At 35.2% G+C, this 26,461-nt stretch overlaps 1 protein-coding gene across 1 annotated transcript in view; it reads right to left on the minus strand.

Moving 5' to 3' along the window:
• Nucleotides 1–25,036, minus strand: part of LOC125661003 (receptor-type tyrosine-protein phosphatase epsilon-like) — a 28,833-nt gene extending 3,797 nt beyond the window's left edge. Inside the window, exons 1-22 of the mRNA XM_056147214.1 lie at nucleotides 24,959–25,036; nucleotides 18,630–18,839; nucleotides 18,028–18,291; nucleotides 13,543–13,623; nucleotides 12,889–13,278; nucleotides 11,476–11,799; nucleotides 8,667–8,804; nucleotides 8,235–8,349; nucleotides 7,551–7,624; nucleotides 6,859–7,061; nucleotides 5,376–5,463; nucleotides 5,195–5,268; nucleotides 5,056–5,092; nucleotides 4,762–4,859; nucleotides 3,942–4,070; nucleotides 3,703–3,848; nucleotides 3,217–3,352; nucleotides 1,452–1,592; nucleotides 713–806; nucleotides 506–579; nucleotides 226–360; nucleotides 16–141 (exon numbers count right to left, since the gene is read on the minus strand). Coding sequence (XP_056003189.1) covers nucleotides 16–141; nucleotides 226–360; nucleotides 506–579; nucleotides 713–806; nucleotides 1,452–1,592; nucleotides 3,217–3,352; nucleotides 3,703–3,848; nucleotides 3,942–4,070; nucleotides 4,762–4,859; nucleotides 5,056–5,092; nucleotides 5,195–5,268; nucleotides 5,376–5,463; nucleotides 6,859–7,061; nucleotides 7,551–7,624; nucleotides 8,235–8,349; nucleotides 8,667–8,804; nucleotides 11,476–11,799; nucleotides 12,889–13,278; nucleotides 13,543–13,623; nucleotides 18,028–18,291; nucleotides 18,630–18,839; nucleotides 24,959–25,016 — 3,135 coding nt within the window. The 5' untranslated portion in view covers nucleotides 25,017–25,036. The remainder of the gene's footprint in view (nucleotides 1–15; nucleotides 142–225; nucleotides 361–505; nucleotides 580–712; nucleotides 807–1,451; nucleotides 1,593–3,216; nucleotides 3,353–3,702; nucleotides 3,849–3,941; nucleotides 4,071–4,761; nucleotides 4,860–5,055; nucleotides 5,093–5,194; nucleotides 5,269–5,375; nucleotides 5,464–6,858; nucleotides 7,062–7,550; nucleotides 7,625–8,234; nucleotides 8,350–8,666; nucleotides 8,805–11,475; nucleotides 11,800–12,888; nucleotides 13,279–13,542; nucleotides 13,624–18,027; nucleotides 18,292–18,629; nucleotides 18,840–24,958) is intronic.
• Between the last annotated feature and the right edge of the window lie 1,425 nt (nucleotides 25,037–26,461).

Consider the following 26,461-nt stretch of genomic DNA (forward strand, 5'->3'; position numbering starts at 1 on the left):
TTAAACGAGACTCACATCTTTCCTCTTGATTTTGATGCTGGTTGTGCGTAGTTCTTCTGATAGCATTGTCTGTGTACTTCTCGTGATTTGATATTGAACCAAATCAATTCTGGAGTTTTCCCCGTCAACCCAGTTTTCTATCTGTTTAAAATATAATAAATGTGTAACTATGTTTCACATCATCAGTAATTCGTTGAAAATAATTGATTTTTATAAGTTGCCTACCTCCTTCACATCAGATAATGGGTTTAGCGAAATAAGTATTGGCGACTTCTGATCCACCAGGAGGCGTATAAGATCAATGGAAGCGCCTGGTACCGGATACTGCGCAGAAATAAACACCTCGGCTTGGGTAAAGGACTGAATGTAAATTTCATATTTAAAGTATTGTATATTGCAAACAATTAGTATACTAGTATTCATCGTTTATCAGATGACAATACATGTACATGCATATCGATCCTTTAACATAGATAAAGTATATACTCTGTATAGGAATACTTACCGACACATACACTGCGTTGTAGTAGAGTTCTCGTCCCTTCACATTGGATGATAAATAAACCAGGTATTGCTCAACTACAAACAAAAGATTGCAACAACGTATATAATGTACAATCAATCAAATGTTGTCTTAAATTAAACAGCATTTCCCATAAGCCAATGACTTGGGTATACTTGATTTAATTCAGGTAGTAAAGTAATCATTTACCTGGTAAAACAGATTTTGTCCAATTTAGCTTCAGGAACTTTTGTCCCGTTTTGAAATGGTCCCCACCATATTGAGGTTGTAAGCTTTTCAGCGCCTTCAAAGACCAACGTAAAAATGCATTCCATAATTAAAAACATACCTTGTGAATTAAAGAAAACAGTTTCAGATAATGATGAAGATTTTGCTCGTGCAATCATCCATCCCTTTACCCATCTGACGTGCTTCATGACAATGTAGTCCGTCCTTTGCAATTAGAGTTTGACAACGGATTCCGTTTACTGTATCGCGATATACATGTATGGGGCTCACGGTGGTTTGTGACCGGTCGACATGGGATGTTTATTCCTCATAGACACCTGATCCCATATCTGGTATGTCCAGATATATGTCTTTGCCCAACTCTTTATTTTTTTGTATTCCTTGTGGGTGTTCAGAGATTAATCATTGTTCGTAATCTTCACCTTTTCATTCTTCGTGGACTTACATTGACCGGAAATCTGTACTGAAGCCATGTCCTGTTACAATATCTTAAATTATATCTTTGTTGGTTTTCATTTATAGTAACACTTGCTGTGTTGAATACCTACATGGTCCTGCTCATGTCATCTTTCAATGGCACATACCTTGATTACAGCTAGTCAATGTTACCGGAATTAATAAAACGTAAATTAAATTCTAATACGAAACATGGTGTATTAAATATGATAAAGTGCTATCCTAAAAGTAAGTTACTGCCTACATTGAACTCATTCGTGATTTTTTTCTTTGCCTCCGGTTTATCCAGGTCTGCATATGACGTCATAAATTCACTCTTGTTGACGAACTTCCCTTGTCTTCTGAAGTATTCATACAAAGCGTGGTACAGGAAAACGTACTGGTCCTATCAATAGATCAAACGTACGGATCTTATAAAATAATTCAGATATCCTGGTCCTATAAATGGTTCAAACGTACGAGGTTATCTCAGCATGACCTTTGCTCGAAATATATTAACCAATGAAAATTAACCATTTACGTCAAGGATCAATCAATGAGAAAGAGTATGTTATATGATTTTCGTTCGGCGTTTAAATATGGTAGCACCCGTTGCAAAGGATTCACTAAACATGCAATTGAAGCCTCAACAACCGGGATTTATGCAAAGAAGTTATGATCATTAGGATGTAAAACTTATACGGTACCAATTTTGATGCATCAGATGCGCATTTCGACAAATAATGTATCTTCAGTGTTATGGACTGTATTCGGTAAAGCATTACCCTTCGGCTGCTCGGCGAAGAAACTTTGACAACCGCCATGTTAATTTGTTTACTCGTATTTATCGGGAATGTTAAGAAAAAGTACGACAAAAAGAGAGCGTTCCAAACATTTTCTCGGCGATGATCTAATTTGTCAACATCCTGGGTCATGCTGAGATAACCTTGTTCAGGGAGTTGTTAGTCACTCTTGTTAACGAACTTCCCTTTTCTTCTAAAATATTCGTACAAAGCGTGGTACAGGAAAACGTAATGGTCCTATAAATAGTCCACACGTACTGGTCCTATAAATAGTTAAAACGTACTAGTCCTATAGATACTTCAAACGTACTGGTCGTATTAGAAAATTACCAGGTACTAAACCCAGTTTCACAAAGGTTTGCTAATTTTAACTGACAGTTAACGTGCTATATACTTCAAACATCTATATAGTGTTAACCCGAAGGTAGCTGTTTGTTAAACTTAAGTAACTTCGTTCGACTGGTCCTTTGAAAAGTTCAAACGTACTGGTCTTATCAATACTTCAAGTTATGCTCAAAACATTGCACATATATTTTTATATTTGATTTCTTCACAGATTATACTTACCGACAACCAAATAAGCTAGTAGATTTAATGGCAAGCAAAGTTTATTTTAAATGCTACAATAGCTATTAAATACTCAAGACTATTTGCTATACGTCGCGTTAGATTAATATGTAAAAACAAATCGGAAAATGTAATGTTCAAAAAGTTACATAATAATCAGTGTAAAATGCAAATGTGTCCTGTTTGGTTTGCATGTTCTTTTTCGTCACTGATAAACATACGTCACCTGCTGTTGATGACGTGTTACAAAGTTTGTTCTATGTGTATGTATGGTGCTTTAGATCGTAGTATGGAGGGTTATTGATTGTACCAACATTGGACTTGTGTGTTGAAGATATCTGTGATTTTCACGTCTAATATTTCGGGCTGGACGAAGAAACAGTCAATATCTATGTTGACTTATTAAGTTTGATGCAACGCCCATCTAGCTTAGAACCTCCAAGTTGCAAAAGGAGCACCATATCTACTCCTCTACCGTAGCCGGTTGTAATGTGAAAATGTGAAAGTCTATATAATAACAGTGATTTACAAATAATAGTTTCTTGCTTTATACATGTGTATGATCAAATCATAATTCGTTGCTGAAGGTTTAATATCATGTCCTATGACACAATTCAAATCACCTACACCTAAATATAAACTCTTAGAAGTAATACCTACAGCGTTTTGAATCATAGTCATCCTGTCTTTCCGCATTGCCTTGACAAACTCCACTACATTGACCCTGTGGTGGACATCCCCGTATCTGGACAGAACATCAAGTGCAATGAACGTCCCGGTTCGACCAATCCCCGCACTATAACAACAAGACATTTACATCAAAAATCAAAGTCAATGTTCTTATGAAATTTCGTATAAAGTGTACAAATCAATACAAATAGTATACATGCAAGGTGAAGATAACGAACAGTGATCAATCTCATAAATTAATGTATATTGAATTCTAAAGGAATGTACATGATAATGATGCATAAAATTCAACATATTATTAAGTTTACAAATTTAGGATGGTACTGAAATACTTGAGTTTCATGAACGTTAGAAATTATGAAGTTGGAGATATCAAAGGTACGCATGCGAAATATATGTAAATGCGGTACATGTACGTCAAAATCCTCTACCAACTACGATTGCTTTTTTTTTTACCTGCAATGTACAAGAATGGGATCTTGAGAAGGTTTGATTTTGTGTCGAAAGTGACGGTGGAAAACGACCAGATTCAAAGGATTGGGTGTCCCGTGATCCGGCCATCTTGTGTAGTGAAATTGTACAACCGTCCTTGACCCTGTGACCTAGACAAGTGATCAATATTTCAAGGTAATCTAAAATTTACATACAAACGAAAAATCAATCGAAATATAATCATAAATAAATATAATACATACCCTCTTCTTGCGCACTGTCATCTTCCTGATAACATAATATGCATACGCTTTCTCTTCCAGCAATGTGACGGAAAATGGATTGACATCGAGTTCATGACCTTCACTTGGCCAGTACTGATGACACTTCACCTTTATATAAAAGATCACAGGTGTGCCATATGAATAAATAAATAAATAGAAAGTTCTCAGGTGTACACTACTGGCATATTCTAAAGCCTCCTAATTTGATAGGAGATGAGTGGATATTACTTTCCCGATTTGTCTCATCGACATTCAAAGGGCAATAACTCCTTTGTTCGGAAATCACAATATCCGATAGTGTATTGAAACAATTAATACAAACAAGAATAAACGGATACATGGACTGATACACATTTGTTTGGCTTAAAGTGGTTGTAAAAAGAACAAATATCAAATTCCTAGAGAAAAAATAAGTTCTAATATATCATTCCTCCCCATATAACTTTACACAACGTTTGCATACAGTTTGGACTTAACTGAGAAATTATGGGAATGAATTATATTCTAAATAGTAAATAGCAATCATCTTACTTATACAAAACTTACATTCAATTTTCATTTCTATCATAATGGGTGCGAAATTGTGTGTAGCAAGTGTTGTTTAACTGATACTTTATTTGATGTACATGCACAGTCACCAAAATAAATCATTACTGTTGAAATGTTTAACAAGTTTCCATTCTCCTGTCAGTGTGGTCTAGCAATGGTTATTTATACGGTGAGCGGGTGTACATATTATGGCCAGGATTATATTTTGAAGAGTTAAACTACTAGCAATGTGAGGATCTTATCTGCAAACCTTGGGTCCCTCTATGAGGTTGGTCAACATGACGATATATTGAATATGTTCCTGCCAGACCATCCGCCAGTGGTCTACCAAAGTGTTTTCTCTTGGACCTACATAAAATAAAATACTATTTGTTTAGAAGTGCTGATAATCCTAAGATAAGATATCGCGTTTTGTGGCAATGCATATTCCAATGTTTGTTTTCAATGTGTTCAGATAGTTTACTAATGAACAACTGACCATGTGAGGCTAAAACATTAACATTTCACTGTTCAGAAATCCTTTGAATATGAGAGCAAGTCTCACCTTGAGAGGCAATGTATTCACGTCTACCATCCATGTTCTACAAATAAATACATCGAACAATTTAATTAATCTCTCTCTCTCTCTCTCTCTCTCTCTCTCTCTCTCTCTCTCTCTCTCTCTCTCCGTCTCTAGTAAATACCTCAATGTAATTTGCGTTTATGTAATCTGAAGTGAACCCGTCACCACTTTCCAATACGACTCTCGAATGATCATCTAAAAAATAAATACATTGAAATGGTATATATCAACATGTAAACTCTGGTCTATTTAAATTGGTCTAAATAGTGTATAACATATGTTAAAAAAATTCTTCAATTTACATGGGAAAGTTGTTTTAAATCTGTTTTTCAGCTTGTTTTCTTCTACTTTTGCCGTATTGCAGGGAAATCTTTCACCATACGGAATCGACTAAAAGAAAAAAAAGTTTTCTTTTGAAACAGAAAAAACATTGCAGCATCACTGATAATGTCTTGTACATGTATACACAAATGTATAATTCCTAATATAGTTTTCATACCAATAATTAGGTCGTCCGTGGATCATTGATTCAGACTATGGATTATTCATTCTATCTGATCAAGATATATGGTTCACAGCGGGTGTGACCGGTCGACAAGGGATACTTACTCCTCCTAGGCATCTGATCCAACCTCTGGTATATCCAGGGGTCCGTGCTTTTCCATTTCTTTATGCTGTTTTCCTTATAGCAGTTATGAGATTAATCACGCAGTGGGATTAAGATGCCTCAAGTAAAGTTTAACAAAAATCGTAAAATGTACCTCAGTGCACTTCAAGCTATATAATATCACAATAATAAAGTACGTCCTGACGTACATGTCTATAGTTGTATCGCAGGAAAATGTCATAATATTTTGTCGTTATTTACTATTATTACCTAATCTACTAGATAAATTGATATTACATATTTTTTTCTGTTTTCCAACTATAATAAGCAGAATAGATACACACAATGAACAGGGGGTGAAACAGTTCATCACGTGACTTACTATTTCCCGATCACGTGAAGAACTGTTTCCGATCACATGACAAACTATTGCCAGATTAGCAGCTTAGGTAATAAAACAATTTTGTTGCCTACTAGAGGAACACTCAAGACTATCAGTAGTGGCGAATATCCGGGAAACTATTGTCCTCGGCCTACCTCGGAACAATAGTTTTGATTGTTTTCCGAGTAGGCTTGAAATAATTGTATACTGTTATCCAGTGTTCACGCTGTTTATGTGTAGTCCAAAAGGTAACTAGTTGCAGATTTGAGATTTTGATACGGAAGTTAGGTTTTTTACCTCGTTCAGATAAGACTTGACAGTGAATGTGGGAAATACCCAACATTTGAATTGAGATTATGCAAATTGCTAAAAGATCACTATTTTAATTTATCATATCAAAACCGACATATCGAGTCCAGACTGCAAATAATTTGAGTGCATCTTCACCTGTGCCAGGGTGATAAACATCTGATAAAAATAGTTCTACGTCACTTATATGATGATGCAATAGTTGAGCGAGGGACTTCACCACGTGGTAATATGTTTTGCTTATGTATGCGACGCTTAGAAAATTTTTACTTGAATTTGAATATGCTTTTATTACTTGTTATATTACCCGGGACACCTTCACCCCCCCCCCCCATCCGCATTGTGCATTATCTTCATCTTTTCATCGTTACATTAGAAACTACAATGATTTAATGGGACGTTAAGACATCCTATCACACGTCTATAGCATTGTTTATCTCCCATATATGCATTATCTGCCTCTAATATATATGTACTCATTAAGTACCTTAAATTCTTTCATAAAACCGGCATTTTTGTCAGCTTCCTTTTGTCGTATAGCATTTAGAAGATTTTTTACAGCAATGTCCTTGGCCACTGACAAATTGTTATAGTACACTGCTTCTTCCGGGTTTTCACTCTGAGGTTCCTCTTCCGGGTCCTCAATTGAAACAGAAACAGTGGCGATGTTTGTGTACAATTTGTTTCCTACTGTACCAAAACAAAACATAGTTCTTTAACAAATCGTGCATTTCATACAGCATTATTCCAATCTGAAATCAATAGAGGATATTCATTTATTCGGATTGGAAAATATCATCATTGAGTTCTTACATGTGTATATTTCGAGTTATACAGTGATACGAAAAGCTCAGCTATAGATAGTCTGATTTTAATATAGTCACTCACGCTATCTAAAATTTATTTTACTTAATGTCTGTTTCTATAATTACGGATGCTTCTTTCTTAACAAACGATGACATTGTAGTTCAATGTGACAAATGACGATTATAGTAACATTTAAACGCAATGAAAAGAGACGTAGATAAACCAAGTTCTTGAATAGTGGAAAAAAATACATTTTCTTATGAAAACGTACTTGCCATGACTTGCTTTTTAACATAATCAAGGGTTTTCGTAACTAGATACATATTCCGGAATTGGGGTTTCTGTCCGACCTGTTAATATCACGAAATTTACCTGGCGAACCTTTTCTATCGGTTTTATAGGATATGGATGGCGTTGACGAATTGGGCTGCTTCTGTCGTCTAAATCTACAACGAATAACCATTGCATGTTCAACACCAAGACGAAAGTGTGAAGATGAAATATAAAGTTTGAGATATTGACCCATTTAGCGTCAATTTAGCATCAATAGCACTAAAGAAGATGTTTCCGGAATTTAAGTGTTTTACTCATAAATACTATATACAAAGTTTGGCACCGCCCTGAGGTCAGAACCAGAATACTATATATAAAGTTTGGCACCACCCTGGAGTCAAAACCACAACCTTGGGAATATTGAAATTTACAACTGTGGTAAAGACCTTTCTGCTCGTCATCACAGTGCATATAGTTTTTCTTACAAATATTTGGTTTTAGAGAAGATTTTTGAAAATTGATCAATGTTTGACAGTTATTTCCCATTTCTAAACCTCCAGTGTCGCAGGCGTCCTGACATTTACAATTTATGTCCCCCATGCCCCCCTCGTCCCAAATTTGCTTCATATTAAATATGGAAAGAATTGGAACAGTATTTATCAAGAAATTTAAAATGTCCAATTGTTAATGCATGACGGACACCAACCAATTGCACTAGGTCACCTGAGTTTACTCAAGTGACCTAAAAATCTTAAATATAATACATATTATGTTGTATCAAACCTGAAAAAGACGACTGTCACTATCACGGCTATGAGAACAATGAGAACACCTCCAACTCCAGCGCCAATGGCCGCCACTGGAAGTTCCGGTGATTCGGAACTGCTTGTAAACAGGGCTAAATTTCAATGCAAAAGTACTTAATATCCATCTACATGTACGCTCAACTCATGATTCTTAACATAATTAAATCCCGTCTATCTTATAATTTGTATGGTATATTTTATACAATGAATCGTATACAGGTTACTCTAATATTGAAGTACTTAAATCATCCAAGAAGCAAATGAGTAATATGTGATTTGATGTACATTAAAATAATCATATACTCAACCAAACTCGTAGCATGTGATTAGCTGTTTCTTACATATCAACCGCCAATAATTTTATTTTAAACGATCAAATTGAAGATCATCAACCTTATACTAATATCACCTTGTGTACATTTGTCGCCCGTATAGTCTCTATTACATCCACCAATACATGATCCATTGTTTACGTAACACGTCCCGTTATAGCAATGAGCACTACACTCCTCCTCACAGGACGCGCCGTAGAATGTTGGACTGCATTCTGAAAGAAATTAGACATATGAATTTAAACACGCCTTTGTATATTATCGATATTGAAAATATAATCTATCGTAAAATCCCATTAAGGATCAAAGTTAAGAGTTGGGTAAACATGGACCCTTGGAAACACCTGAGGTGGGATCAGTACCTATCATAGGATTAAGCATCCACTTTGGACTGATCACACCGCCACCAGTCCTATATCTTGACGAAATAAGTGGACTAAACAGTAATAAAAATCAGTATTAAAAGAACGACCCAACAACCGGTACGAAATACGCCAGATAACATATGAACCAACGATAGGTTACACCTGTATACAACAGAACCCTCGAAAAGGTGATCAAGCGAGATCGGTTAAATCCTCGCAACATAAACCCATATGTGAACAAAAACTAACCACACGCAGAACACACCTCCGCACACAAAGACATATACACCCTAAGCTGGCAACAACAGAACACCACCGCACATGAGAAGCCAACGATGGAGAAGCCAAAGCCATCCCCTTTGCCTAAAAATTGAGCCGTCAGTCTGCAGCTAACACCCATATTCAATAAAATATTTAAATTATATGATATGATAGACCATTTCTTACTTTCTACCGGTACAAGATGATTTGTGATACTAAATTTCAAAAGGTTGCTGTTAAAGTGTTTCTTAACGTAATTCCACACTCGTGTGACGTCATAGGATTTTGCAAAGTCAATAATTTAATGATAGGAACATAAATTTTGTTGGAATATTTTTCAATAGTTATTGTAAAAAATCTTCTTAGCCATAAAATATTTCAAAATTCTTAGTTATATTTGAATAGTCAATTATATGTTTCAAAATATTGAATCCAAGGACAATAACTCTGTTTTCATTCAATTATTTATCAAGTCCGTAATGCAATATATTTCCTTTATTTTTGACAAACATTTTACCAAGGTGATAAGGAATCATTATCTGTGTTTTTTCATGAAATTACATACAATTTTAATCCCGAGTGATTTAAATAGCTCAGCTCTATGGTGCCAGACTTCAGTTTTTGACGGGGGTATACATAATCTGGAAGCTATAAATTTGAAATTATTAAGGAAAGGTATGGATTTTTTCCCATGAATAACTATAACATATGTAACTCTACTAATATAAACAGAAAAAATGATATGTAAACCATGCTATAAGGAAAATGCGTCCACATTTGTTTGTTTTTTAACATTTTGGGGAATAACGCTAATTCAATAATTTTCCACATATTATTCTAAAACTTGATGAACATATTGAAAATGACATGTGTTTTAGTTATTGACATGTTTCCAGATAAATAAATGCAATTGAAAAAATATTTTGTTTTTATATTAAAATAACAACAAATAACTGTTTCCAATGAATTTCATAAAAATATACATCGGGGAATATGACTTTAGTGGTGTATGTAATGAAAATTAATATGGAAACCCTTAACTGTTTGCCTTTTTTCATTACTCTGAATGTTAATTTATTGATTCCAAACAAAAAAATGCTACCTAAACCCCAAAAATCCAGGACTAAGGACCTGCCTTAAATAGGTTTTTTTCTAAATATCCTTCTAGTCTAAAGTTTGATTTTTTTTAGATCAGGTACACTCTACCCTTGGATTAGTTAAACATATATCCTTGCCATGTCTGAATAAACTGATCCATAGCACTTTGATTTGACTAAATGTCTTACCCACTTTTCATTTACTTTTGTACCATGTATTACTAAGTGTACAAATGTTACAAATTTTATGTACACATGTAAACCGTAGATTTATACCCTTTCTGTACAATAACAAGGTGAAGATAATGAACATTGATGCATCTTACAACGTCTACAAAGAATATAAAATAAGTGTAGGACAATCCCGGCCCCCAAAGGTTGAATCAGGTGCCCAGGAGTAATTAAATATTGTTGTCTATTGTAGATTTGTATCCAATGTTTGAGGATTTTCTTTATTTTTTTTTTTACTCTTATGCCTGTTGTAAATTCTTTTCGCCATAGGAAGTTTTACAATCCCTATTAATCCAGGGTTAACTTCGTGTTGCTTTGTTAATATATGTTTGTACACTATAGATACCTCAAAAATTTCTTTTATAGTAAATATTTTTAAAAATACATGTATCTTTTGGTAGGTAAGTGATATTTGTTTTGCTGAATTATAAACTTGTACTTTATGTATAATACAATTGCTACATTGTATTTGTTTTGCTTATAGGTCAAGGTCTTATACATTTCTGCAAAAATAAATCAACATAAAGCCGAATCAAGACTTTCCTTGCAGTTCTATTACATTTGCTTTGCGTTTAATTGCAAATAACTTTCAATACCATTTACTGTTTCAAGTATTATAAATGTTCACATCAAAGGGCGATAACCAATTGATTAGCACGTGTTTTATATATTTTTATTGCTGTCGGTTGAATTAATTTTCATTCACCTGTTTAATCATTCATTTATGTGGTCATGTAATTTTCTTGTAGGTATTTGTTTATTGAGTTAAAAGTTGTTTGTAGCATGAATACGTATTTGGTCATGGTAGTTGTGTGAATGCATGTTTAGGAACAAGTGAGGGTAACGAACAGTGATTAATGTCATAACTCTTATTACGAATGCAAACACAGACAGTAAACAAATCCAAATGGTAAATACGTATATGTATTTACCTGTACATCTTATCCCTTGCCATCCCCTTTTACAAGTACAACTCCCTGTGATTTTTTCACATTCCTTTGATGTACAACCAGGACCGCAAATATTGTGACACGCCACTCCAAACTTTCCATCGATGCAGCCATAATCACAATACCCAGAATTCCTGTTGCATCTGTTTTTACAGTATGGATTACATGTTATATTACACGTGTCTTTGTAGTATCCAGTTTCACATCCATCAGTACAGGAGCCAGTGACGTCATCACACACTCGTCCCTTACAGTGTCCACCGCACTCTTCAGAGCAAGTAGGTCCGAAATGTACTGCGTCACATCCTGTAGTTAGAAGTTAGTAAAGTTATCTTGATCTTTTCTAGTAAATATTGAACTTAAGTGAACGTATGCAAAAACCACATCGTTTTAATATTGTGCCTTCCTAAATAACACTGAAAGCAACCACACAGAACGGTCAAGGTTCCAGTCAAGAGAAGTGTCCTAATCTTTACAGGAATGTGTATTGTGACATCACACAAAAAGCAGCAAAAAATCGTAACCCTTCAGAAATACCAAGAAATATATTGATTAATGTTTCTAAATTGGACGGAAGTATAGCACTGCAGAATATTCAAATGCAGTTGACCGGTAAAAAATGAAAGCATGCAATAAAATGCGCTTTTAAAAATTATCAATCAAAATCTATAGAACTCCGCAGTGATTGTCATAAACTACAGGGAGGGGCGGGGGTAAACGTTCATGAATTAAAGTTTGAATTTCAACCTTATTATGCTCTTGCAATATCGACATTTATTGATGACCTTAATATCGAAGTCATATTCGCTAAATCCACGTGACGCCGAATCACGTGATCAGTCTGAATATAAAATATAATCGACCTGAATTTTTTGTAGCTCATTATATTTGATCCAATATCAGTAAAGTTCCAAAATATTCCATCCGTCTTAATAGATCATGTTTTTCAATTCCTTATTTTCGGCGAAATTTCCACTGGCCACCTTAACTGCGCATGGGATACTATTTGTACTATTAATTCTGACGTTATACAATTCTTTTCTTTAATACCACAATCTCTTTCTATTTACTGTTTAGAAATGCAGAATTTGATTGATTCATTATTGTTTAACGTCCCTCTCTAGAATATTTCACTCATATGGAGACGTCACAACTGCCGGTGAAGGGCTGCATAATTTAGGCCTATGATCGGCGCTTATGACCATTGAGTAGGGAGGGATCTATATCGTGCCATACCTGCTGTGACACAGGAACTCGGTATTTGCAGTCTCGTTCGAAGGACCGCCCCATTTAGTCGCCTCTTACGACAAGCAAGGGGACACTGAGGACCTATTCTAACCCGGATCCCCACGGGACTGCAGAGTTTGAAAGCAAAAAAAAATTGCATTAACTTACTGTCACAGAGATCTCCTGTCCACTTTGGTTTACAGCCCCCAATGCAGTGTCCGTTGTGTGCATCACATGTTCCTGACTTACAGTAGGGATTGCATGCTCTGTTACATAATTGACCGTAATACCCAGCATTACAGTCACTACACGCTCCAGTGACCCTGTCACAAGTCCGGGGACTACACTGGGGGCCACACTGGTGTTCACATGTGTATCCATAATAAAAGTCTACACAACCAGTGGTACAAGTTCCGTTTCCTTGTTCACACGTGTTTCCTATGCAGTGTTGGTTACACTTTGACTTACACCTGTTTCCCCAGTACCCCGTGATACAGCCTTTGGTGCAATATCCATTAGATGGATTGCATGCAGCATTTACACAGGTATCATCACAAGCTGTCCAAAATATTAACGACACGTAAAATCTGTATTGAATCACTTATATTTGAAGTTACCAAATCCATATTTTATCTACATGACCATGTTGCATAATTATTATTCTTGTAGGGCGTAAGTGACAAATATGATAACCTTTCCTGTGATTGTCTGTCTGTGTCATAAAGAAGTCACAGCTTTACAATTATCTACATGCAGACAAGATTCTTCGATAATCAGAAGTGTATTTCTAGAATACAAAATGATATAGTTTCAGATACTTACGACACTTTCCACTAATGATGTCACATGTTGAACAGCCTTGGCATTGTGAACATGATTCCCCATATCTTCCTACATCACAACCTTAAAAATGAAATAAATAGGAGTCATCACTTGCTGCTTAACTACATTAAATGTAACTAGTAAACTATTTATTTTATGAGCTCGAGTAAAATAAATAGTGAATAATACTTTCGAATGAATTATAATTAAACTGCCTTTGCTTGTGTCATCCAGATTGCACATAAATCTATTTACTTATATAACTAAATATTTTGGAACTGTTTTTAAAACCTTTTTAATGGTGTACTATTCATTTTGTGACATTATCATAATGATAAACATCGTGGCATAAATAGTAAAATATTTAAACTCGATAATCCATATAATGTATAATTGCAAAAAGGTTGTTTTGTATTTTCTTTGAAATCAGGTTAACATTAACTACATCACGATGAGCAGCGGATGGAACAAATAATCACATGATACAATTTCACAATAGTCCTGTTGAAATTTACTGAACACCCAGTAAAGAGTAAATCTCTCCCAAAAGTAAAATTTTAGGTTGGAAAAACGATTCACTGACATTTTTGTGGACACCTGTTTAGATGAATTTTTTTGAATTTTATTTTTCCGTTTTTAATGTTTAGAATACTTCAATAAGGTATTTCTAATGGTCAGCAAAAATTTGAATCTCAGTTGTCGGGGTACATGGGAGATAAAGAGCTCAGGATTCTTTGTTATGTAAATAAGGCTCGTGTCATGTGTTTGTTTACATATATTAAATATACTAGTTAAAGTTTCGTTTAAAATTTTAAACACAATTAAACAGTTTCTAGTGTTTGACACATCTCATTTTCTTTTAAGCATGTGATTTTCTACTAAGCAATCTATACTTAAATTAGCTACAGGTCTGTAGCTCTGTGAAAAAAATATTGGGACAGATCAGAGAGCTACAAATCCACCCCTTAAACAAACGATTTACATCCACGGCGCAAAAAAAGCTGCGCACGCTTGAGGCCTTATCCATATATCGCATTATTCTTGCATCGCCGTCTCATAAATTTCATAGTAAAAAAATCCTAACATATATTCCTATTATACTTGTGTTCAAACTCAAATGTACCTTCAAATATTCATTAGATACCCATGCAATCCAAAAACTCGCTGCTTTTAATCATTTCCTTCGTTAACATGGCCATTTTAGGTACACATGTAGCCAGTTCATTCGAATATTGAATTAACTGAGGGGGACAGTACATGTATGTTATTGCACGTGTTATGAAATTGTAGTTAATCACAAGTTCGGTGAAATTGATTAAAACATTTTCGAATATCGATAAAAAACAAATCTTCAATAAAACGTCTCGTCGTGTAATTGAACAAATTTGGTCTCAGTTGCTATATGTACATGTATATGTACGTCGAAGTTAAAAGGTTAATATCAAAAGTTGGAATTAGGTCCCGTACGAATGAAATTTTATTATGTTAAAGTATTCTTACTTTTCTGACTTTTATAGTATAAATGTAAAGAGAAAATAAATCATAAAAAATACACTTAATTGATTTGTAATTTCTATATGACCAATGAAGAAGTTATATATGCATCAGTTTGCTCCACACATATACTTTACATTACGTACTTATGAGCTTATCCATCAAATCGAAAGGTGAAAATGGTGTTTACACTTGAAGTACATGTGTCATAAAACATTCATGTTTTTCACCACTAATTTTAAAGCACTGTGGGGAAAAGGTTTTAAGTAAACTTCATTGTGTTTCATTGAATTCCGTGGGTGTCAGATTAGAATAGGTCCTCAGTACTCCCATGCTTGTCGTAATAGGCGACTAAATAAGGCGGTTCCTCAGATGAGAACGCAAAAACCGAGACCCCGTTTCATAGCAGATGTGTTACGATAAAGATTCATCCCTGCTCAAAGGCCGTAAGCACTGAGCATGGGATTAAAATTTTCAGCCTTTCACGGGCAACGGTGACGTCTCCTTATGAGTGAAACTATTAAACAATACACAATAAACCAAGCATTATGTTTCATAAATTGATGTTTTAAGTAACACTAATTATGTTTCATTGACTGAAAACGTGAAGTTTAGGAACAGTGCTGAATCTCTGTTTTGAACGCCCGTATAAAAGAACAGAACTTACAGATTGGCACTAGAACGCTCGACGACGTTGGGCGCGCCTTCACTTGCGCTTCCGACTAGAAGAGTGGACAAAGGTAATGTTAAGTGATGAGTCCCGTTGTTTTGTTTGAAAGTTGTATGATGCATCTATTCTCGGTGCTGGTAAAACGTTACATGCATACTAATGCTATTGAAGTTTAAAGTATTTTTTCTAATTTTTCACCCATTTTGAGATTTCATCAACTGCATGTGAAGTACCACTAATACAGACCTACGCATGTCACTTCGGGTCGTATTAGTGATAGTTATTTATCGTTGTAAACTTCCAAAACATGGACTTTTAGTTTTAAAAGGCATGGGCACGATTTCAGCTGAACATTTTAGTTTTTCAATTTTATTGTTTACAATGCTTAATTAAAGTGTTTCTAATGGTCAACAAAAATGTGAATAACAGTTGTTGCGTTACATGTGAGATATAACATTCACGTAAACCAGCCACGTTTTTGTTTACATATAAATTGTTCAATACAAAATAGCAGGTATAAAAGAAAATGAGACGTTCAAATACTAGAACTGTGTTAAGAATTAGTTTGTAATTTCAACAACAAAAAATCTGCTATAAATGAATTTTAGCAGTACATTTAACCTATGTAAACAAACGCACGGTACGAGCCTTGTTTACATAACAAAGAATTGTGAGCCCTGTATCTCTCATGTAACTCTACAAATAACATTCAAATGTTTGCTTACAATTAGAAATACCTTAATTAAGCATTCTATGCATTAAAAACGGGAAAATGGGGAAAATAAAAATTCAAAATAGTCAGCTCAAATCGTGTTTATACCCCTTTAAAAGGTCGCATCCAAAAGATTCGCAATTGTCAATGCTATAAGGAAGGAGTAACAGCTACCTATTTGTACGAGATGACGTAAACCAGCCTCGTATATCTATCGTCCGATCCAATATGTCGGACCGACAACTTACTTAATATTCCCTTTTTGGGATTTTTGTTAATACGTGTATTTTGTATCTTACAATTAATTTCTCATCAGATCATGAAGCGAATATTCATTTATATGATTCTGAAGCAAAACGTGCAATTGTAGAACTAAAAATACTGTCGAAGTTTGATGGACTTTGTTTGATTTGTTCATTACTTTTATCCATACGTTGAAAAAATAACGCTCATAAGCACGGAAACAATTAATATACAATGTATAGCACAACTGAACGTTGCTGCATTGTATATAACTTAACCCGTTGTGAATTCAATTAAAGTTTACATCGATAAAAAAGATCAATCGCATAACTCCTATAAGGAATAAAAGATAGAGAGTGGATCAAACACGGACCTGGATATATAAGAGGTGGGATCAGGTGCCTACGAGGAGTAAACATCCCGCCGGGAGCGCTATATCTTGATCAGGTAAACGGAGTAATCTCTAGTCAGAATCGGGGTACCAATAACAGCCTAACAATTGGTATAAAATACGTCAGACAGAATTTGGCCTAATGATAGTAAACTAGATCACTCAAAAGTTGTAACGACTATAACACTTGCGAAGTGCTGACTTTAAACGAGACTGTTAAAACCCCTGTAACATCAATTTGTTTGTCAGTAGCCTGCCTACATACACATGTATTGTTTTATGTTGTAACTGTACCAACATTTCCCACGTATTTGTCTCTGTTTTATGCTTATTTTTCCTCATTTTGTGTACATTATCTTTTCTTTCATCAGTTGAAACTTACAGTATTGTGCCAAAACAAACTACTTTTGAAGATCAATTCTGTTTTGTTACACTTTCGGTCGCATTCTCATATGATAGGTGAAATGTTCCTAAAATGTAAATCATCAATTTATATTGAGTGTTCATAACTTTGTTAATCCACCATGTTTGGAATTTTCACATGAAATTTACAGAACTACTTATTTACATTGTCATGGATTTACGGAGGGGTTTTTTTCTGTGTCGCATTTTTATAACATTATTATACTTAGCATTGTTTGAAATAAAGTTTCCAAAACAATGATTCCACTTTTATTCAATTTTGATGTCATTTATATAAATCCTCAATCAATAACCACTTCCAAAATTTATGGTTATGCGCCAATTTCTTTCATACTTTGATTACCTCCAAAGTTTAACACGACCAAGGTACATGTATGAGCGGTTGCATAAAAAGGTAATATTTTTGTTATACCTGTAGGCGGAATGAAACTCATTACGTAAAGCACAGTGATTCATGAAAAGGGTGTTCGTTTTGAAAATGTTCTGTGTACGCTTAGCAAATTCTTTAGAAATTAAATACTATATTAATGCAGCTGACCATCATAACATTACCATAAACTTCTATCTCACAAATCTCCAACACAGGCCCACCCTGGTTAAGATTTATAGCTTCCTGGGCGTTGTACGTGGTCTCCACGATGGCGTATCTCGCTGTTTCTTTACAAGGAATGTCAATCACGGATGGAGGCGTGGCCAGGGCGGTTGTGTTGTCCTTGTAACAACGTTTTCTCTCTGACGTTAAGGTTGTAGTGGAGTTCGCCGATCTGTTTGATACATCTAAGTAGAACTGGCGAAATCGATATGGAGGCCACTCAGCTGTGTAAGAAAAATTATTTTGTATCTCAGATCGTTTATTATGTAGTAGACAGTCGTTAGTTGATTAGTCGTTTCTGTATATTTATCTAAACGATAAGACATATAAAAAATCCCCAAATGCCAGGTAATTCTTTAAGCAACCTAGACATTATTTTCAGATTAAGCTAACGCGGGTTATCCAATTTGTACAAAACATAAACATTCATTTGATTGTTAGTTACAATGTTGTATTAACTTAACATATACATAACAACGTACGAGATCGTAGAAATAGAAGAATTGTGAAAATTTACATGTAAAATACACTGCATCATAGTAATCTATCTAGACCGCCTTACTCTCATTTCTGTAGTATATTGTCACAGATTCCAAACTATATTCGCCTCCAAGGTCGACTTGAAACCAAGCTATGGACTGTCCTACAGCTGTATGTGAACACTTCCCGTATGTCTGGCCTTTCAATTTGTCAATTGCTTTACTCGCTGGAAATGCCCCCTCGCGTGTGGAGCTTTGAGAAGCTACTGCTCCTTGTTTTCTGCATAGATTTACTAAAAAGATAATCAGTTGATTCAAAATCATATTCAGTAAATGAGTATTTTAGAAAAGTATACATGTGTCATTATAATCATTAAAATAAGATATGGAGAAAATGTACAAAAATACATCAGAAGTACGACCATTGATACAATGATAGCATAGTTTAATTCTTTACAACATGTCACATGCATCTGATCAGTCTATACAGATACTAATGTACGTGCATGGGAGATTAAAACTTCATATTTCCCCCCAAAACATCATATTTTCTCATCATACCCATCCTTTCGGAAGCCTCGTGCATTTTCCATTAACTTCTACATCAAGGTAAATGCAGTTTATTGTGACACAATACAATACGTCCGATTCATATCCCGTAAGGCTTGCATGTAAACGTTTGTTTAAACGCGGAACCGGGGTGGGATTACAAGTTTCTGATGCAGTGTAATCATCAGATTTTGGCGGATACACCAAGTAATCAGCATTCAGAGAGAAATACAGGTATGCCATTTCGATGCTTGTACATTCTAATATGCTGACATTGCTACAGTGATGACGACTCCAGCAACAAAAAGTACAGGCACAAATCCGGAACTGTTTTGCAATTTCAATCGCATTTTTATAGTCTTGCTTTGTTTTGGTAAATAAGCAATTCATTGCATGGCAGTAGGTGATATTTATTGGGTGATGAGATTTTGAAAGGCGAACATAACCAACAGTGATCAATTCCATGACTTATATAAGGAGTACAAAATAGAGAGTTAGGCAAACACGGACCTCTGAATATACCAGAGGTGGGATCAGGTGCCTAAGAGGAGTAATCATCACCTGTCGACCGGTCACACTATTATCACACTAGTATGTAATAAATCTATACTTCAGAATAGTATACAGTAATATTGAGAGCTACGCTCGAGCGGGTAGTCCGCGTTATATAGGATTTAAAACGACCTTGCGTTGCCCCATCGTTATGTCGGTCATCTGCTAAGTATTGAAACTCAATAAGAATGAAAATTCAATAAGAATACAAATCAAAATAGAAAATAAACAAGAAATAAGATATCAATTTTTGAGTTTAATTGGAACGTACATGACATAAAGTCGGTACGTGATCAAATCTACATGTTAACCCGATGAAATATTACGACGGATCTTGGTAACTATTTAGTACATCGATTTTACTACCTTTGCATCACTTTTAACCTGGAGTTATGCCGTATGTGGAGATGCTAAACTGAGTTCATATATTGCTAGAGTATATCACAGCCAGGGTGACCCAATTTCCGCAAGGTGTGTATGTTCTTGGTAAAATTTTAATATTCATGTAACTTCCTTGTATCTGCATGTCATAGTAACTACGAGATACTACAAATCTCCTCAGAGATACTTGGGAAGTTTTTCAAGTCAGTACGAATGTCTTTCAACGCAAGTGTGACTTAGTAAGTAGGCTTAAGATTGACAGCGATAATTATCCGAGGTAGTATCACTTCTAACGATTACATTGTAATCTAAAATCTCCACAATGCCACTCAGGTCATTATAAAGGTTTCCTATCTGGGTTTATAGTATGTTAAGCATATGCTTAATACTACTCGTACAACTTGGTATTGTCCATATGTATTTTACCGTTTTTTAACTATTCGTACTATTACACAGGATGTTTACTCCTCCTAGGCACCTGAACCCACCGATGATGTTGCCCGGGGTCCCTGTTTATCCTACTATTTATTATTCTTCATAGGATTTATGAGATAGATCACTGTTCGTTATCGTCACCTTTTTCAATAGATAGTGTTTTGACATTTCTAGCCTATTGGAGTGGTCTAAAGTCGCATTTTTTTCTCTTTTCCGGCAACCCCATGAAGAAGACACATGTTCAGAATTACATTCCTTTAGACTAAAGGATGAGTTGAAACAGTTATTATAATAATTGGAGGTCCCCCCCCCCTTTTACGAGGTTAATAAAAGCAATTTTACTGTACAAAAGTCAAAATCTTATAAATATCCGTCACAAACGATGGTTTTAAAAGAGTTTTAATAGTTCCTTTCTTTTTGGTCATAAAGAATTTCGAAATATCAACTGATTTTAAAAATGACAAAGTGGGCGAGTTTTAACATGCAGGACAACATTCTTTTTAGGAATATGAATAGACCCAACACAACCTAACTGATCTAACCGTACCTATACCATCGCCCATATCTTTACAGATCTTTAAATGTATGGGTGGGACCAAATGCCTATGTAGAATTTCAGCTAATTAGGAAACCCTAAGCTTAAACTATTTAAGTTTTACGTAAATTTTAACATGAAATATTAAGAAAATTCATTTGTTTAAATATGTATTGGAGGCCGTTAGCATATAGCCATTTCACTTCATCCTTTCCAACGTCGAAAATAATTCCCGGCCAGCTTTCAACAGATGGTCATATTTTTACACGGCCTAGTTCGCTTGCACTTCTATACTCTATGTTCACGACTGTAATTTCAATACATATGAGTGAAACATTCTCGAGAGGGACGTTAAACCATATACAACCAACCAAGCATTAAATGGAATTCTATACACTTACAAACAGAGAAGTAAATCAAAATTAACATTGGCCACGATAATACTGTTATACGAGATGTTTCTGAACATGAATCGACTATGAAGTTGAACACGAAGCGAATATGAAACTGATACATCCCGATCCCGAATAGAAAGAAAATTATGAATATGACCATTAAATACAAACTGTATAGTATTGAATTGTGTTTACAGTTGTTATAATTTATACATTGACGGGTTTTCATAATAATATTTGTCAATATTAAATTTTCTTACTTTTTCATACAAAGGACAAATAAATATTTAGTGATATTCGTCTTCAATATCTTTATCTGTAAATATTTTACACCTTCTGTTACACTCAGGTATATCAAAATATCTCACTCTTTCGATTTCCGGCTTATGAGAGGACAATCTAAATTTACTTATGAATTGCATACATTGAACTGGTAAAGTGTAGATAGTTAATTCATATGGCGGCCGCCACTTAATTTACCTGGAGACTGCCACTTAATTTAACTGGCGACCGCCACTTATTATCTGTCATGGCCACTATCTGGTGGCGGCGACTTAATTTATCTGGTAGTCACCATATGAATTATAACTGGTGGCTGCCACTTGGCAGTCGCCCCCCCCCCCTCTCTCTCTCTCTCTCTCTCTCTCTCTCTCTCTCTCTCTCTCTTCCAAAATGAAAAGGATGAAACTGATGAAACCCCTCTCCAATAATTAGTAATATGCATGTGTTATATAATTAAGAGCATTATTGTTTGTCGATTGTATTATAGTTTACCTATTGATATGAATGCTCATGATATCAAATGTCGACGCACGGAAATATGCATTTGATATATCAATGTACCAGGCACGTACAACCAGAGGCACCTCCACTTTTTTTGACAACGTTCATTTTCCTTTATTTTCAACGCAAAATAAGATATATTGGGGGACCCCCACCCACTTCACTCATTTGACAATAGTAATGAATGGTACAAAATGTAACCTTTAATGAACTGATGAATTGTAGGACGAACGGAGTCCTCCTCCCTTTAAGTAGGAATATGAAGTCTGGACAAAAGAGAAATATCTAGTTTCTTTTTCTGTTTGTCAACATTTTAGTGGTTCAGGGGAAATTCCATGATTTTATATGAAAAAATGCATTGGTTTTAATATTGTTTTTTACTAATAGAATTAGATCTTTGTGAGATACGAAGACAGTGTAAGCCTGTAAACTAAACACTTCATATATATCCCAGAAAGGGGGATTAAACCCCCGCGCCTCATCTCCCTTTTGAAATTCAATAATGATGATATGTAAGTCTGATACGAAACATGTACAATTAATCAAAATTCATACTAGCATTGTATAACCCTCGAAATCTTTCTAAATACGGTTTCTACAGTGTTGAAAGTTGTAGTGAATAAAATTGAAAACTAGTATGTCGTGGAGCTCGCCTTTAACTTTTATTCATTTCACTTGCGTGATCTCTTCTGCAATATTCCTCGGCATTCAGGACGAGAGCAACAATGGAGTAACCGAAAAGAAGGAGGAAGTGTGTTTTCCAAACAAAAAGTTTTATCGATGATAAGAAACTACATTTTACATCCTGTTCACTTCGGTGATATCGCATCAAATTTAGACTCAAGTACAAGAAATCTGCACGTCACACAAAATGATATTTTTTTTAACAGAATAAGAAACAAGTATAATCGCTTCCGCGAAAGCAAGAAACAGCAAAAGAACCCGATATACGGTAATTGTTTTAATTTTCACCTCTCTCTCTCTCTCTCTCTCTCTCTCTCTCTCTCTCTCTCTCTCTCATCCTCCGCGCAAATATCTACCGATTGAAAGTGGGCGTTGAATTAACATACCAAGAGAGGATATAATATGTACATACTGTAATTTACAAGAGATTGAAGACGAATTTCGTTATCTACTCAATTGTAATGCAATACAGGAACAAAGAATGATTTTTTTATCACCTAAACAAATAAAAATTTGCATTACAGTCGGAAAAGTTTCTAAATTGATAATATACTTTATTACACACATGTATTATTTACTAAATGTATATAAAATTGAACTTTCACATACCACGTAGACATATTCCCCTCTGTCTTCCATACACCACGCAGACATCCCCTCCCTCCCTCCTCTCTCTCTCTCTCTCTCTCTCTCTCTCTCTCTCTCTCACCGCACAGATCTTTCCGAGTCCTTTTTAAATCGTCTTTTAATGATTCTAAATATTTTCAAACAATGTCCTGAAGAAATACGGGTCATAGGGAGACGGGATGTCTTCTCAAGCGCATCCGTCCCATGTAGTTTTAGGTCAAGGTCGCCTGAAAATATCCAGTCTTGACTTTGTGCCTGTTTGGCAGTTCGAAGAACAAAATATATACTTAACATACAATGTAAAGCGCCAATTTAGAATAACGAACCTTTATAAGACTTATATCAGTAACGTACATACTACTATATTAGCTAACAAAATCTAAAAAGCAGATCGCTAAATTAAGAATTGGAATTTCATTCCTTTATTTACAATTTTAAGGGATGAAACATTTTTATGTTTTAAGCATCGGAACCGGGATGCATTCGTTTCATATTCGTGTTCATCTTCATAGTCGATTCATGTTCAGAAACATCTGTATATATGGGTACATGATTTGAAAACTTTAAGATAATTAAATACAAAGTGATATAGATCAGGGAGGCCTCTGTCAAAATTGTAACTTTGAGGATTCATAGAGTAAAAGTTCTGACTGCAGGGTGGGGCCAAACTTGGTATATATATTGCATACGTGCAAAACATATAAATGATATCTGCTTTAATGTCATTGATAATAAATTGAAACTAAATGGATATCTTATATAAATGATATCTGCTTTAATGTCATAGATAATAAATTGAAACTAAATTGATATCTAAAAGGAGTAAGTAGTCTTTTACAAAGATTGTAAATTTCATGATTTTAGTGGGCAAAGGTTTAGTTTCAGAATTTAAAAGATTTCTTCAAGTTTGCTGACACCGTATAAAGTGGAAATGTATATTTAAGAATAGCAGCAAAGCATGTATTAAAAAAATGCTGGATATTGCAACCTTGGGATTTTGACTTTAGGATGAGTCCTAATTAATCATATCATATAATCTCAAAACACATATCATATTATGTAGACTTAAGTCTTTCATCAGTGAATGCACTTTTGAGGGTCAATTTTTTGCATTGTTTGTCCCACCTCTTAGGCCACCAGGGGTGCAGGAGTCCTGAAATTTATAATTTCCGGCCACCTTTTTGTCCAAAAGATGCTTAATGTCGATATCGACATCGTAAATAGGCACGACGATATCGACTTGATATCAGATATCAATTTGGTATTGTCGATATCGACGTTAGCAAAATCGGATTAAATCTTGGACATGTATACAATTAATATAGCCACGACATCAGTTACTATCTAATATACAGGATATAAAAATCATAAAATGCTACATGTATCAAAACAGATTATTTTGTTTTATGAGAGAGATAACGTTAAAGACCTGAAGTATATGAAGCAAGATTGTAACCAATAGTATACATACCATAGCAATGTCCCAGTCCAGTTAATAACAGAATGTACGTCCATTGTATATAATCCATCGCTAGAACACGGAAGTAAAATACAGGCTACTTAGGAAACATGGAATATGATATAACTTTTAACTAACTACCAACAGGCATCGTATCTAAAAATACATCCACGGTTACGAAAATGTAAATGCCGGGAACTTGTCACGGATTGAAGTAGACTAAGCAAAGTTTTAATTTCCGCGTAGATACCAGACGAAATTTTTAATAAACCTATTCATATATATCACTTGAGAAAAAAAATTAAACAAGGATAATTTTCGGGATATAAAAGTTAGACGACGCATGTCTTAGTTTTCTTTTTAATACATTCTGGAAACTGGCAGTTTATAAACGGGTACCTGTAAAGTGCGAAACGAAATCGAAACGAAACGAAACGAAATCTACCGAAACGAAACGAAATCTACCTAAACGAAACGAAACGAAACCTACCGAAACGAAACGAAACAGATTGTATAACCGAACTCTTTTAATTATAATAATTAAAAATGGTATCTTAGGCCCCTGTGAAAGTTACCACATATAAATAAAATTCGCCTCCCCTTTGATGTAGGCTTTCGGCTTGACTGTTACAAAGTTTCAAAAGTTGGAAAAGGGGGAGTAAACACAAAGTACATATCCGTAGTTCATGCAAGGTGAGGATACGAACAGTGATCAATCTCATAACTCCTACAAGCAATACAAAATAGATAGTTGGGCAAACACGGACCCCTGGACACACCAGAGGTGGGATCAGGTGCCTAGGAGGAGTAAGCATCCCCTGTTGACCGGTCACACCCGCCGTGAGCCCCATATCCCGATCATGTAAACGAAGTTATCCGCAGTCAAAATCAGTGTGCCAAGAACGGCTTAACAATCGGTATGAAACACGCCAGACAGCATTTGACCCAATGCGAGGTTGTATTGACGAACTAGATCGTTATAACGACCATAAAATTTGCGAAATGCTGACTTCAATCGAGACTGTTGAAATCCCTGTACCATCAACTTGTTTGTCAGTAGCTTATCTCGATTTAAAAACTGACTACCCAGAACAAGCTCTTGCACATCGAATCAGTTGAGATATATAAACACCATATGCAGGTGATATGGAATATTGCGACATAAGTGTGGGAAGTTGACGACGGAGAAGCTGAAATCATCCCGTTTGTCACACACATATAAATAAAATTCGCCTCCCCTTTGATGTAAGCTTTCGGCTTGACTGATACAAAGTTTTAAGAGTTGGAAGAAAGGGGGGGGGGTAAGCACAAAGTACATAAATGCCATGTACAATTAGTTTCGGATCCATACATTTCAGAACCGAGGGTTACAGTCTCAGATATCTGGGGAAACACACTATACGAGGGGTGGGGTCGCCGACGTTGGATCCGCCTTTGGGCATAGATACATTTGAAGAAGCTGGTGTCTGAGAAAATTGAAAACAGGAAGAGCTCTTAACCTCTTATTTTATCTCT

Source organism: Ostrea edulis, chromosome 8 (assembly GCF_947568905.1).
Source record: "Ostrea edulis chromosome 8, xbOstEdul1.1, whole genome shotgun sequence".
Taxonomy (NCBI): Eukaryota; Metazoa; Mollusca; class Bivalvia; order Ostreida; family Ostreidae; genus Ostrea; species Ostrea edulis.